We start from the raw sequence: 14,202 nt of genomic DNA, 5'->3' as shown, positions 1-14,202 counted from the left end.
CTGGAATTTCCACCGCAAAGAGGGGGAGGAAAAGAAAGAAATAGTGGCCCTTCTCAGCGATTACGCCGTCAATTCGAATCACCAGGACTAAACACCACCTTACATAACAATATGACGAAATTCCGGCCGTGCATTGATCTGCACTCGGGACAAGTGAAGCAGATTGTCGGCGGCACTCTGAGTAATGTCGAGTCTGATCTGAAGACGAATTACGTATCCAAGCTACCCGCTAGTCATTATGCAGGGTTGTATGAAAAGCACCGTCTAACGGGCGGACATGTTGTCATGCTTGGGCCAGGCAATGACGAAGCAGCAAAGGAATCGCTCAAGACATGGCCGGGAGGCTTACAGGTTGCGGGAGGGATTACGGATAAGAATGCGCAATATTGGATTGATCAGGGCGCAGAGAAGGTACTGGTTTTTTTTTTTTTTTTTTTTTCCCTCTTCTTCTTCTTTGCAACTGCTCCTGCTGTTATAGTTTGGGAACTCTGAATGTCTGGTTGTCTTAAACTGATATACTGTCTTTTCCCTGTTCTAAACTTAACGTTGAACAACACACCATCATTCCCACCCTCGCCAGGAGAAATGGGGGTAATGGATTCCCTTTTGCTAACTGTGTAAATAGGTCATCATCACATCCTTCCTTTTCCCAGAAGGTAAATTCTCTCTAGAACGCCTACAATCAGTGCTCTCCTCGCTAGGCGGCGACAAATCCAAGCTCGTCCTAGATCTCAGCTGTCGCCGAAAAGACAATACCTGGTTTGTTGCCATGAACCGATGGCAAACAATAACCGAGATGGAGGTGAACCAGGGTGCGTTCATATCTTTCCTTTTGTTTCGATTCTATTTTATCTAATGTATCCTTTGTTATTTGCCCTGAGGTCGTTACTGACCTGGGGTTTGGGGGAAAAATAAAAATAAAAAATAAAAACAGAATCGATCTCCCTCCTTGAACCCTACTGCTCGGAATTCCTCATCCACGCTGCAGACGTCGAGGGCTTGCAGCAGGGCATTGACGAAGAACTCGTGGCGAAGCTATCCGAGTGGTGCTCGATACCCGTGACATATGCTGGAGGTGCGCGGAGCCTAGAAGATCTCGAAAAAGTTCACGCTAGCAGTCGGGGTAAGGTTGATTTGACTATCGGGAGTGCGTTGGATATATTCGGTGGCTCCGGGGTGACGTTTGAGGAGTGTATTCGGTGGAATAAGTCGCATTGAGTTTTCTATACGGCTTGAGAGGAGGTTATGATAAGCTGAAGTGGGGAAGAGAAAGGGAAAAGAAAAGTTATGAATGCAATGCAATGTATATCCATCCATCTTCTTTAGAAAATAGAGGAATAGATAGATACCGGCCAATATATATGTCACAACCACAGCTCTGATAAAAACAGAAGAACGATCCATAATTCTTCTATATAAGCCAGAAGTTATATACATACAGTATAAATAAACAAGTAAGCTGCGAGATCTAAGCAGACAAGACAAGACAAGACAGACAGACAGACCACATTGCGGCTGATCACCGTCCTTCCACGGCAAGGAGCCGAAATCCACGAACTAAAATAGGCCAGTAAAATCAAGGATTCACTAATATACCCAATAGCAGAATTGCATTCGACGTCTTTCATGATTTAATATGGTCCAAGTATCGAGAGCTAGGGAAAGGAGAGAGAGAGAGAGAGAGAGAGAGAGAGAGAGAGAGAGAAAGGAAATAGAGAAGGCGTTTAGCTGAGCGATATCGCCCCCCCTCGGCGAGCTCTCATGTGAAGATAGGCCTGGAATCCGCAGAAAACAAAGAACCCCTAGATGTATCATCATCAGCACCCAGTCAGTTGGGTTCCTGTTTGCCAGATGGAAGCGGGGATGGGAGGGCAACGTACAACGTATACAATCACGGCCGTGAAAAGTGAGGCAGCGACCGCGCCGCCATCTTCGGGTTCGCCTTCCGACCCGGTAAATCCGTGGTGTTCATTCTGTTTGCACCCCAATTGTTAGCCCGTTTATTATGTTCGACGGTCTGCTGTTTGCGATCGGGAGGGGAAAATGCAGGTAGAAATAGGAGAGAGACAGCCACTAAAAGCAACAAGCCAGGGCCATGGAGGCGAAATTGACGAACCTTGTATAGCGACGCAAGGACGGATAGGATGACAATGGCGAAGAGGGAGATGACCACGCTGTGTTTGGAGTGATATGAATTAGTGATAAAATTATCGAAATGTCTATACCCTGGGGAGAAAGTAATACCAGGACCAGGCGTTCAACACAGACACGACGGGCTTCATCTTGAGGCTGTTTCCTGTGCTGGATGATTGATATGTCGGTAGATATGTTCGAGGGGTTCGGAGCCAGGGCGCAACGATGGGAATCGCTAAGTTATGAACTATATGGTCAAGAAGGAGAAAGAAAAAAAAAAAAAGAGAAAGAAGGGCACACTAAATAGAGATCCGCGTTGGAGACGAGGAACAAGAGAGAGAGGTAGATGATATTGTCGTCAAGCCTCTCCGGACGCTGGAGTGGAGGAGGGCTCCCGGGTGCAACCGCCTAAGCCGCATTTGGCATCCAACATCTGTTGCCCGCAGCGTCAAACGATGTCGAGTATATATATATCGGGGGAAACATAGTCTTAGAGCCCAAAATTCTACTGCCATGGGAAATCAATCAATGAAAGTGTCCGATCTATTTCTTTTTCTCTTTTAGCTAGTCTCTTAAGCCTTGTATATTGATCCTGTCTCGCTTTCCTCTTCGATTATTTGCACCGCCAATAGCACAGGAGCAAGTCGAGCACCTTTCCCATTCACCACAGAGCATATGCAATGCACTACTCAAAGCATATATACACAAGTCATTTTTTGAAAATCTCACTATGGACGCGGAAGAAACATGAAAACATATGCAGCCCACCCACCAGGAGGTATACTCCATGCAACGCCAATCCAGTCTCGTAAGACAACTTTTTCTGGGTATTCGTTTCCCCAGTTTGGTATCATCAATCATGTCAGGAGTTGAAAGAAAAAGGAAAATAACCCTGATATCTCAGTCTTATTCAAAATCGTCACCTTCAAGTGGGTCGAGCATCTTAGACATATATGGACCATCCAGGGAATATCCAAGGCGAGCATAGTAGCTGCGAACACCAACACCTGAAATGACGCTGATCTTCCGGCTGCCGTGCTCTTCTCGGGCAATCCGTTCGGCTTCCTCCATCAACAAAGTTCCAAACCCACGGTGCTGGAATTTGCGTGGATCACGTCCGTGCAGTGGCACTGCTGAGCCGTACACGTGCAATTCTCTCACGATACTGGTTTGCTGACCGGTAAATTCAGGTCGGAATGTGTGTGTAGGGCTGCACTTTCGCAAGCGCAACAGGCCAATCAGGATATCCTGGGTAGGATCTTCATAGGCGAGGAACGTCTCCCAACCTCCGTTGGCCGCGTAGTCACGGCGAATGAGCTCCACCTGAGACGGACGGATCTTGTTCTTGACTTCGTTGATGCCTACCTCACGCGTGCGGACATCTCGACATGTAGTGCCAAAGTCTTTCATGCGTGCCAAGGCAAGTTCTCTCAGATTACCATTCTCAACTCCTGAAGTGACAAGGGGCATGGGGATATCGCGCTGAACACGGTAGATACGAGTCCAGGGAGGAACCAAGGCAAGGATGCGCGCGACAAGATCGACAAGCGCGTTGGGGGTATAGTTCTTATAGCGACCAGTCCTCCAAAGTTCGTAGAGTCCAGTTCCACGGATGACGAGGGTAGGGTAAATCTTCAGGCCATCGGTTCGGAACGCGGGATTTTCAAAATATTCTTGGAATTGGAACAAGTCACGCTCCATGCCAACATTAGGCAAGTCTGGCATCATGTGGCTGACGACTTTGAACCCCGCATCTTTGGCAAGTTTGAATGTCTCCGCAACGGCTGCAACCGTGTGGCCACGGTTAGTGTCTCTTGCCACATCTTCGTACAAACTCTGAACACCGATCTCGAGTCTGGTACATCCGTAGCGGAGCATGCTGCTCAAGTGGGTGTCCAAGCAGTAGTCGGGTCGCGTTTCGATGGTAATTCCCACGCATTTGATGTTGCTCATTTCGCCAGCCTGCACTGCTTCGTCAACGTTATCCGTTTGATAGCCACTCAGTGCATTGTGAAGTTGAGCGATGAAGGGCTCCCGGTAATCCTCCGGGAGAGACATAAATGTCCCGCCCATGATAATGTACTCAACCTTGTCGACACTGTGTCCAAGAGATTTGATCTGGTCCACTCGTCCTCTAGCCTGCTCAAACGGGTCATAGCGGGCGCGGATCGCTCGCATCGATGTCGGCTCGTAGCCGGTGTAGGACTGTGTGGAGTATTCAAAGTCAGAATCTGGACCACCAGGGCAGTAGACACAGATGTTTCCCGTATAAGCGATATGAGGGCAACGGTGCGGTTTGCTCATGACAGCAACGACGGCGATACCAGAGGACGTTCCTAAGATAACCAGTCAGTGAACGATACCCTCAACCAGGAATCGCGTCAAGGCTGCATACTGATGGGCTTTGCAATGAGCTTGGGAAGGATATATTTCTTGTAATGTTCAGGAACCGCAGCAATAATGGCCGTCAACGGCGGCTGGGTGCCCAAGCGATGCTTTTTCGCTATCTGACCACGCAACTTGTTGAGGTTGATATCCTTCTTGGGCTGGGTAGGATCTTTCTGCGATTCATAATCCTGGATCAGAGCATTTGCAATATCAGAACAGGCCCGCATAAAGCGCTCATTCTCCGACGGTAGTTTATCATTTTTCCTAGACTTGGAGGGTGGCGGCGGGGCAGTCATTGTAAGAGTCGCCATAGTGAAGGTGAAGGGATTTGCCCTCTCCCCCGCGTGATGATGGTAAGGGAGGAAATCGAGCTTAAATGACGGATAAAAGTAAATTCTCCAGAAGAGAGATAGAGTCGGGAAACACAGTTAGCTGCAGCGTAAGGACGGTTCTGATTGCTCCATACAGCGACAGTAGTGAGCGAGGAGAAAAATCAAGGCCGAGGGAGCCTCCAGACCGCCCGCGACAATTCGGATCCGCTTAAAGCTTTGTCCCGAATAAATTGAACAAACCCGTGTTTCGAAAGCGCATCCCAACTGCGCTCTGCAACCCTCATCTTTTATCCCTCCACCCCTTCTCTATATCCTTCACGCTTTTTTGCTGGGCCCTCTCCTCTCCTTTTCCCCTGTCTTCCTCTTATTTTCCTTTTCTCGCGCCTCCTTATTAACCCGCCATGCAAGCCTTTCGCCGTAGCACGGCCTCTGCCCTTCGCAATGCTGGCTCTTTCCAGCGTCGCGGGTATGCCACCGGCTCCTACGCTGATACTATTAAGAACCTCCGTATTAACGGAGATACCAAGGTGATCTTCCAGGGTTTCACTGGAAAGCAAGGAACGTATGTGGCATCTCTCCCAGTTCTGCGCGATTTCTTCAAATTGCGATACTGATTCTGGCCTTTTTTGGCTCCTTATAGCTTCCACGCCGAACAAGCCATTGCCTATGGTATATTCCGCAATTCCCCCTCCCCACCCCGATTTGACGCATCCAGCTGTGATATCTCGGACACTTATGCCTCTCAGGAACCAAGGTTGTTGGTGGTACCAACCCCAAGAAGGCTGGTACTACGCACCTCGACCGACCCGTCTTCGCCAACGTCGCGGATGCCGTTAAGGAAACTGGTGCTACCGCTTCTGCTATTTTCGTCCCGTAAGAATTGGAATTATTCAAATCGATGCTTTGCAACAGTCAGCGCTAATATGCGAATTACAGTCCTCCCCTTGCTGCTGCGGGTATTGAGGAAGCTATCGCCGCGGAAGTTCCTCTGGTCGTTTGGTGAGTTGGCCTAAAGCTTGGAGATATATCCATAGGCTAACCCGTCCTTGCTATTTAACAGTATCACCGAGGGTATCCCTCAGCACGGTATGAGAACTGGTCCATCTCATCGATCCCGACAGCTACTAATGCCAATGTAGACATGGTCCGTATCACGGATATCCTGAAGACCCAGAACAAGACCCGCCTTGTCGGCCCTAACTGCCCCGGCATCATCGCTCCCGTAAGTCTAAGATTCCTCCTATCTTGTGACCCTGTCGTTCTAGCATTAACCTTGCGCTCTTGAAACAATGTAGGGTCAATGCAAGATCGGTATCATGCCCGGCTTCATCCACAAGCGTGGTCGCGTCGGTATCGTCTCTCGTTCCGGTACCCTCACCTACGAGGCTGTGAACCAGACCACCCAGGCAGGACTTGGCCAGTCCCTCGTCGTTGGTATTGGAGGTGACCCCTTCTCTGGTACCAACTTCATTGACTGCCTGCGCATCTTCCTTGAGGATGAGGAGACCGACGGTATCATCATGATTGGTGAGATCGGTGGTAGCGCTGAGGAGGATGCTGCCGAGTTCCTCAAGACCAACAACAAGTACAACAAGCCCGCTGTTGGCTTCATTGCTGGTATCAGCGCTCCCCCCGGCCGTCGCATGGGTCACGCCGGTGCCATCGTCAGCGGTGGCAAGGGTGGCGCTGACTCCAAGATCGCTGCTCTCGAAGCCGCCGGTGTTGTTGTGGAACGCAGCCCTGCCGCTCTCGGCAAGTCCCTGCTTGCTGAGTTTGTGAAGCGCGACCTGGTTTAAAATTTAAGTACGAGCGAACCCTTTGATTTTTGCAGCACGGGTGGGCGTCATGCAGATTACCCGCTTGAACCCTTGGGGAATCATGCGAGTCTGATGCTAGGGAGCATCGGCGCCCAGATTGGTTTCTCCCTGACTCTGCTAGATTCCCACTTCTGTTGTAAATCGTCTTGGCCCTTATTGTATTTTCCCCTTACCGTTATATTTCTTTTTCTTATGTTTAGAGATGCTAGGAAGTAATTAGGTTCCACATGTAAATTTTAAGGCTTTATATCTTTTCCTGTACCTGTTCCAGATAAGGATTTGTCAGGGACTATAATTTGGAGTCCAGTTTATCGATTATATTGGCGTGCACCTGGAAACTGTACCCAGTTGGCTATGGATGTATATATATATGAGGCATTTGTAACGGTATAGCAGGTGATAATGGAGAACCAATTCAAAAGCTCGAAAATAACCACGAGAAGAGCGCTATCCCTTTCCCACTAAAAACAAGTCTAGCTCATTTGACCGTTAAAATTAACTCTACCTAATTTAACATTATCATAATATCCCGAAATATTGACACAAAAGGTGAGCGACTCGAGATCAAAACAATCCACCAGAGAGAGGAATGGGTGCTGACATAATCCCACGTGATCCCAAGGGTTTCGTTGCTTGAGGAACGGCCGATTCTCTGTTTATTCCTGCTTTGATCCCTCGACCTCAGATTTCCTTCTCCTCTAGAACGCCATGAGCCTCCCAAGGCCTGATGCTTGGACGAAGTAAGTATTGCAGCTAAGTTGACTTTCACACGGGCCTCCTTTCCCCCCCCCCCCGTCCTTTTTCGCGCTTGAGGCTGTCTTCTCGCTGTGTAACCCCGTTTTCTGGTGTTGTGTGGCTCCGAGGAAGGATCAAAACAGACGACGGACGCTATTTACCTATTATTGCCCGTGGTTACCCACCCTCTCGCACCTAGCAACGAGGAAGAACCCCAAGGACCACCACAACCGTCCGACGTGTTGAGTGTGCAGTAGACTCTAAAAAAGGAAGATGCCTCCTGATATCGGTAAGAACCTGCAATTATTCCTGCACGATGCCAGTTTTTTTTCTCCTATCCACCCCATGTTTTCTCCGGTGGACCACAGCCCTCTCCTCTGTTTGTGGTTTTGCTGACCTGCAGTCACAGCAGCTCGAGCTGCCTCGCAGTCTTCAAGTGCTGCCTCTCAAGTGACCCAAATAGCTGCTCCCCTCAGTCGTCCGGGAACGGCTGATCTCATGAGATCGCGCTCCGAAACAGTTATCTCGAGGAATAGCCGTCGTCCAAGGTCGAGAGGCTCGACAGCTAGTATCCATTCCACGACAACCCAACAGACCCAAGATCAGCAAATCACCGATGGCTTCTCCCAGTTCCTTCCGGCCCAGACCCCTGCGGGGCCCAATGTATTTGGTGGCAACCCTGAGGACATCATTATGCGATTTGGCCAGCAACTTTCCCATCAGGTAAACGGCGCTTCCCTGGACCCAACTTTGCAGGACGCACATCACGCTGTCATCGCCAGGGCGGAAGACTTCCCGACTCATGCCCTCCATAGTCACCATCTATCTCATCACTCGTTACAAGGGATCCCTTCCCATGGATTGCCCAACGTTCCGATTCCTCAGTACCAAAACATGTACGACAGTGGGATCGAGAACCACTTACCTGAGCATCTACTTGATGACAATGAGGGCTCAGAGGCGGGCACGAAGAAGAAAAAGGGCTCCAGCTCCTCACTAGCTAACGATAACGAGTTGCGAAAACTATTACGACAGTACGAGGGATACTCCTTGAAACAAATGGCTGCGGAGGTTTTGAAGCACGAAGGGGCAGGAGGCAAGGCTGAAAAGGTCAAGCAAGTATTCGCTATGATCTGGTAAGCGCCCGCACGCTCAACCGGGTTACTTGGAATGATTGCTAACAATTTGCGCAGGTTAAAGGAGAACTGCCGAAAGAGCAGCGGCTCGGTTCGACGCGATCGTGTCTACTGTTGCTATGCAGAAAAATGTGGCACTGAGCGCGTTTCAGTCCTTAATCCCGCATCATTTGGAAAGCTAGTCCGCATCATATTCCCGAATGTGCAGACACGTCGCCTGGGTGTTAGAGGAGAATCAAAATATCATTATGTTGATCTGACGGTGATCGAAGAAAAGCAGCAGCAGCCACCACAAACGAATCAGCAAATACCATCTCATGACAACGCTACCACAGGGTCTGTGGATAGTAGGGCCGGTGATGTGATGCAAAAGAGGTAAGTGTTACTTGAAAGGTGTTTATACAGTAGGGTTGGAACTAACGTAATTTCTTTCTTTCTTTAGTGCCAGTGTACTATCGCAGCCTACTGCAGACACTGCTTTATTCCCTTCTCCTACCACTTCATTCGCTCCGAAGGTTGCGACGACCTCGACAAGTTACGGGTGTGGATGTCAAATAAGCTCGGGAACTGATGACTCTGTCATCACTCTTGACAATGTCGCCAGTCATTCCGGAAAATTAATTCATCAAATGCTTCAGCTACCTACAACTGACAGTTCATCCATCGACACTGACTCGCTCCAGCTACCAGATATCAATGACTATCTACCCGCGAACACTGATTCTAAGGTTGCTGCGGCTCTTGCCGCGCTTTATCGGTCCCATTGTATCTCAGTAATTGATAGCTTCCGATATTGCAAAGAGCGAAACCTACTGCGGTACTTTTCCGCCTTCCATGGCACTTTGACGGTTCCAGTGCAGAAGCTCTTGACACACCCTAACCTTGCCCCATGGATCAAAGAATGTGATTGGCTCATGTACCAGAAAATGATCGCATTCGTCGCTCCCCTTACAACACAGGTTGTCCCAAAGCTTGTCTTGGACGCGTTTAGCTCAATCTCTCAGCGCCTGACCAGCCACATTGCAGATACATTCAAGACACAACCTGTACACGTATCTCTTGCAAGGCTAATCCCGGCGCATATCTTTTGCAATCTTCTGAAGCACATGCTTGATGTGAACCAGTCTGCCAATGCGGCCGCTGCCTGGCTTTGCCATCCCGACAACAGAAATCAGATGTGGTTTGACTTTAAAACACTGGTGGACCCGAAGGAGATGATTACCAAAGCAAATATCCCAAGCTGCGCTGAACAAGCAACAGAGCAAATATTGAAGCATGATGTCAAGGCACTTCTTACTCCTGTCACAGATATCAACCCCTCCACTTCGCAACCATTTTTCACTCAGCCCGACACGAACGAAAGCAGTCAGGCGCACAGATATCCCGTGGAACCCGCCACTGGGGAAGATTATAATTTCCCAGACAGATGGGTCTCCTTTATCCTGAATATTCCCTCTATTTTCCCTCAACACCGTACGCAATGCATTATCCAAAGGGTAGACGCTCTATGGGATTGCATCCTCCGCCGACTAACGCTGGGAGGAGCCCAAAGCTTCAGTGCGTGGTGGATGACCAAGGTCTTTTTCCATGAAATGATGCTATGGCAGGCGGAGAAAGGGGGATTTATGCGCTATACTCCAAGCACATTGCAGAAGGTGGGCTTAGACTTCGATCAGTCCGGACCCAGCAGTCTCCTTCTGAAACCATCTACTTCCATTGACAACGATGGGCCATCTACGACATCGGAGTCACAGCACGGAAACTCGCTAGACCAGCCACAGGTGGAAGTCGAAACGAACCTGAATCACGTCGAAAATGAGAAATCCACTAATATGACCGAGAACCTTACGGGCTTCTCGGCCCCGAACCATGATGACAGCGCTATTGACCTTGATGACGACTCCATGTTAATGACTGTGGGTAAATATGGTGATATGATGGCTTCTGACCCAGCAGATGCTGAGGGAGATGTCGTCGTTATATGACCGACCTACGATGAGACTTGCTTTTTCGCTTTTTTCTTCTTCTTTATTTTGGAAAAAACCCTTTGAATTTTTTTTTATATCGTCATGAGTGGAGTTGGATTGTGCCTTTTTTTTTTTTTTAGGAGTATATTTTTTTGGTTGGGCTATGTATAAGGAAATGGTTTGGCGTTCGACACTCTTTGCACGAGAGACGAGAAACGAGAGCATCGATTCGAGACTTGTCGGCCTGAAACATTGTATTTTCTGATGTTCGTCCAGGCTGACACTTATACGCATCTAATAGCGTGGTTGATCCCGCTTTAAAGCTTTGAGTTTTGTTTTATCCTACTTTCTTTTTCGTTTTGATTATGTTCTTTTTTTGAAGCATCCACGAGTCATCGAATCACCTTTGTAAATATTTTTGTTCCGCTCTTGGATTGCAGTTTATTTCACTTTGATGGCTTCGGTTAACTGGCGTCTCTCTGGCCTTGTTGACAAATACATGCGCTCGCTCCCTTAATTTTCCTTCTACTCTGGACTAGACTTTCTATTCTGCGGCAAATACTTAGCTACATTACATTGAATGAGCTGTTTAATACTTCTCAATTGAGCATGTTAACTTGCTGAATGATGTTGTCTTTGGAGTCCTCCGAATATGTTCTCAATATGGCACAATAAGATAATATCCACACGCACAGAAATGAATAAATGAATAGGTAGGAAGTTTCAATATTTCAAATTAAATATAAAAAAAGAAGCGTAATTAATAAGAAAAATTGCACTGCTTCCAGACACTGCTCCGGAAAAGTCTTTTTAAGGTCAGGTACTAGTATAGAGTACACGATCTACCGCCGACCCGCCAACTCTGATCTAATTTCCTAGAAGCTAAAAAAGCACACCGAATACAAGTAAATCGCCGTGGGGTTTGCCATTACAATTGGCTATCTGTAAGAATAGGTTTAGGAGCATCGAACTTAGAATACAAGTGCTACCAACAATCTGTTTAGTGACTAAGGGTAAACTTCCAGCCTCACAGTCCCAGGGTTTCATTGGAACTCGCGATCGGCCAATTACAGATCCATATCAGAGCAAGATGCTCGAGATACAACTCGCTCTTTAATAGGTCACTCCATAGGGACATTAAATTAGCGTGTATCTGTAGCCCAAGGTCAGGAGGATGACTAACAGCGCTTGGCAGGTGCTGAATAACTAGTTGGGGTACATGGTTGGTGGGCGGTTAGGCGCGGGCATGCCGCTGGCTGTTACAGGTGGAAAGGCAGCCGTCTCTGGCGCTAAAAGCTGTCATTCTCGGCGTCGTTTTCACAGGTCCTCATATTCTAGTTGTAAAGAGATGTTTTTCTGGGAGATTGAGTAATGTGACGAGGGGTGGGACATTTCTATCTTGTCTGGGAATCTTCGCCTTAACTTGTGCTTTTGATGGTCACGTATGGAGAGGAGGAGGATGATGATGATGATGATGATGATTTAGAAAAAAGCATGGTGCATGCAAAGAAATATTCAGTGGCTCATCGGATTGAGGCAGCAGGAAAGAATCGCGGACCAGCGAAGCCGTGGGCAGTGATACTCTGGATATCTATGTTTCCTGCATTATATGGACTCCATAATTTGATCAGGATATAACGGCCAGAGCTATATTATGTTTCAAGACGGTTAGCTTGCGTGGGAGGCGTTTGAATGCGAGGAAGAGAGGCAACTCACGGAGGAGGATCGAACTTGAGGCTGACGCTACTCATAGGCCGTTTGATGAAAAATTGAGCGAGGGGTTTCATTAGGCCAAGCCTTGAAGAACGAGTGTTTGATGCTGTGCGCGGCGCGGAGGGTACGGTTGGTGGGTTTGGTTGGACTGTGTTGGGAACCTGCCGTCGTCTGGGCAGCTCACCTTGCTCCATAGCGTATTGCCGGCGCATGGCCCGCACCTGTCTTTGCAAGTCTCGACGACGGGAATTGTACGAGTTAGTCTCAGAGGTGTCATCGTCATCGTCATCATCGTCATCGTCATCATCATCATCATCATCATCGTCGTCGTCGTCGTCGTCGTCACTGGCGCTATAATCGCTGTCTGAGCATAGAAAATCGTCCTCTATTTGGTGTAGTGTGGCCATTCTCTCCAGCCTTTCTATTTCCGCGAGATGAGGTGGTGCTGAGAACTCGTCTCCAATTCTGTTATGATCGCCACCATCAGAGCTTTCGTCATACTCGGTAATGACTCGAAATTCCTCTGTGGGGTCTGCAATATTGGAGGCAGAGGCCCCTGGAAGGTCGCTAGCGTCGGTATCAGAATCCGAGTTGGGACCTGCCAGAGCCCGCTCAAGCGTTTGTAATGGTGTTCGATAGGAACTCGTAAATTCTTGAGACGGTTGTATTCCGCTGCGTTGATGGTGGCGGTGGCGCCGAGAACTGGCGTATTGTACATGGTGATTAGCCGTACTAGCTAGCAATTCGTCGGATGCCATGGAGACGAAGACCATTCCTGCTTGTATACTGATGAGAGGAGAAAAATGTTAGCAATAGCGCCCGCGAATCTTGCAGCTCAGCTTGAACATACGGAGCGTCGTAGCCAGATTTCGGTGCTTTGATGATAAGCTTCTTCAGACAGAACGGGGTTTCTCCGTGATGCTTTAGGATCAGATTGCACCGGTCTGATTTCGTACAGTACACCGATGAATCATTTCGGAGGATATTCTCAGGCCATGAGCTTTCCCCCTCTGGTTCGTATGTACCGCCATCACAACTGGCTAACTCCATCTTGAGAGTTCCGGGAACAACCTGGCCGTACTGTCCATAACGAAAGCTCTGCAACCCTTCTCTACTGTCGTCAGACTCGAGCTTCCTGCGTTTGGCCCTCCATCGATCCATCTGATGATCATTCTCCGGTTCGAGTGGCATTGCAGCGGGGGAGTCTATTCGAGGGGTGGGTTGGTCTAGGATGGCAGGAAGGCTGGGATCCCGATTCCTCCGGGTACGACTGGGCCGATCTCCTCCTCTTGCAGGACGGGTTCTTGAGGTTCTATTGACTGAGCGCGAGATGTCGGAGGGGCTTGGGTCGTAATTCATAACTGTGGCGTCCAGAGCTTGCAGCCTCTGCAATCCTGGATGTAAGGAAACTGGGCGGAAACCATGGGTACGATCCTCTCTAACGTTCCTTTCTGTCTGCAGCTCCCGAATCTGCTGATCCACGAACGCTCTCGTTTGTTCAAAGGTAGACCGGTCCCTGGCACGGCCGGAACGGAACTCGTCCAGCTCCTGGTTAAGGGTCTCCAAGGCACGGGCGGCAGCGCTACGGTTGCGCTCTGAATTCAGCAAGTCCCGTAAGTGCTGTAGCCTATTTCCGTTGGGCCGATGAGGGCGATCGCTAGCCCTGCTTCCACGGACGCTACGGCGGGAGGCGGGAGGATAGTCGTAATTCCCCGACTAGAGATGAGAGGGCAAGACAGTCAACATATGCAAGGACAGCTATAATCATCCCCTGTGCCAATAAAGGATATATCGGCCTTGTATGCACCCAGAGAGATATAAATGACAATCAACATACCATCCTGTGGAGTGGATCGCCAGTTAGCTCGAGTTGGTTGAAAGACGGGAAAGAGGAGAGGGGAAGGCGGAGAAACTATACCGGGCCAAATATACGGTGAAGAAAGTAAAAAAAGAACTGGGGGGACGGGGAACGACAATACAG

At 48.8% G+C, this 14,202-nt stretch overlaps 6 protein-coding genes across 6 annotated transcripts; 3 read left to right on the top strand and 3 right to left on the bottom strand.

Annotated features, from left to right (window-relative positions):
* The first annotated feature begins 27 nt into the window (after positions 1-27).
* P175DRAFT_0497812 (1-(5-phosphoribosyl)-5- ((5-phosphoribosylamino)methylideneamino)imidazole-4-carboxamide isomerase HIS6) lies at positions 28-1,371 on the top strand. Its single transcript, XM_040896362.1, has 3 exons — positions 28-411; positions 626-812; positions 935-1,371. Exons 1-3 carry the CDS (start codon positions 112-114, stop codon positions 1,216-1,218), a joined length of 771 nt encoding a protein of 256 aa, XP_040756087.1. The 5' UTR covers positions 28-111; the 3' UTR covers positions 1,219-1,371.
* Positions 1,372-1,382: 11 nt separating this feature from the next.
* On the bottom strand, positions 1,383-2,419 carry P175DRAFT_0497811 (uncharacterized protein). Its single transcript, XM_040896361.1, has 4 exons — positions 2,245-2,419; positions 2,117-2,174; positions 1,881-1,973; positions 1,383-1,802 (listed from the first exon to the last, which is right to left on the bottom strand). Exons 1-4 carry the CDS (start codon positions 2,280-2,282, stop codon positions 1,725-1,727), a joined length of 267 nt encoding a protein of 88 aa, XP_040756086.1. The 5' UTR covers positions 2,283-2,419; the 3' UTR covers positions 1,383-1,724.
* Positions 2,420-2,668: 249 nt separating this feature from the next.
* P175DRAFT_0497810 (Elongator subunit ELP3) lies at positions 2,669-4,982 on the bottom strand. Its single transcript, XM_040896360.1, has 2 exons — positions 4,529-4,982; positions 2,669-4,469 (listed from the first exon to the last, which is right to left on the bottom strand). Exons 1-2 carry the CDS (start codon positions 4,815-4,817, stop codon positions 3,040-3,042), a joined length of 1,719 nt encoding a protein of 572 aa, XP_040756085.1. The 5' UTR covers positions 4,818-4,982; the 3' UTR covers positions 2,669-3,039.
* Positions 4,983-5,117: 135 nt separating this feature from the next.
* On the top strand, positions 5,118-7,085 carry P175DRAFT_0497809 (succinate--CoA ligase (GDP-forming) subunit alpha). The gene is made up of 7 exons (XM_040896359.1): positions 5,118-5,415; positions 5,494-5,522; positions 5,600-5,726; positions 5,790-5,852; positions 5,914-5,939; positions 5,993-6,075; positions 6,149-7,085. Exons 1-7 carry the CDS (start codon positions 5,255-5,257, stop codon positions 6,647-6,649), a joined length of 990 nt encoding a protein of 329 aa, XP_040756084.1. The 5' UTR covers positions 5,118-5,254; the 3' UTR covers positions 6,650-7,085.
* Positions 7,086-7,903: 818 nt separating this feature from the next.
* Positions 7,904-10,526, top strand: P175DRAFT_0427515 (RFX family transcription factor; the record flags this gene model as incomplete). The annotated part of the gene is made up of 3 exons (XM_040893247.1): positions 7,904-8,541; positions 8,599-8,916; positions 8,984-10,526. 3 exons carry the CDS (start codon positions 7,904-7,906, stop codon positions 10,524-10,526), a joined length of 2,499 nt encoding a protein of 832 aa, XP_040756083.1.
* A 1,505-nt stretch (positions 10,527-12,031) lies between these two features.
* P175DRAFT_0506289 (uncharacterized protein) lies at positions 12,032-13,412 on the bottom strand (the record flags this gene model as incomplete). The annotated part of the gene is made up of 3 exons (XM_040898180.1): positions 12,032-12,155; positions 12,225-13,007; positions 13,072-13,412. 3 exons carry the CDS (start codon positions 13,410-13,412, stop codon positions 12,032-12,034), a joined length of 1,248 nt encoding a protein of 415 aa, XP_040756082.1.
* Positions 13,413-14,202: the final 790 nt, after the last annotated feature.

The sequence above is a fragment of the Aspergillus ochraceoroseus genome (genome assembly GCF_002846915.1).
Source record: "Aspergillus ochraceoroseus IBT 24754 chromosome Unknown P175scaffold_1, whole genome shotgun sequence".
NCBI lineage: Eukaryota > Fungi > Ascomycota > Eurotiomycetes > Eurotiales > Aspergillaceae > Aspergillus > Aspergillus ochraceoroseus.
Note: the sequence above shows the minus strand (reverse complement) of the source record. Positions and strands in the feature narration are given on the sequence as shown.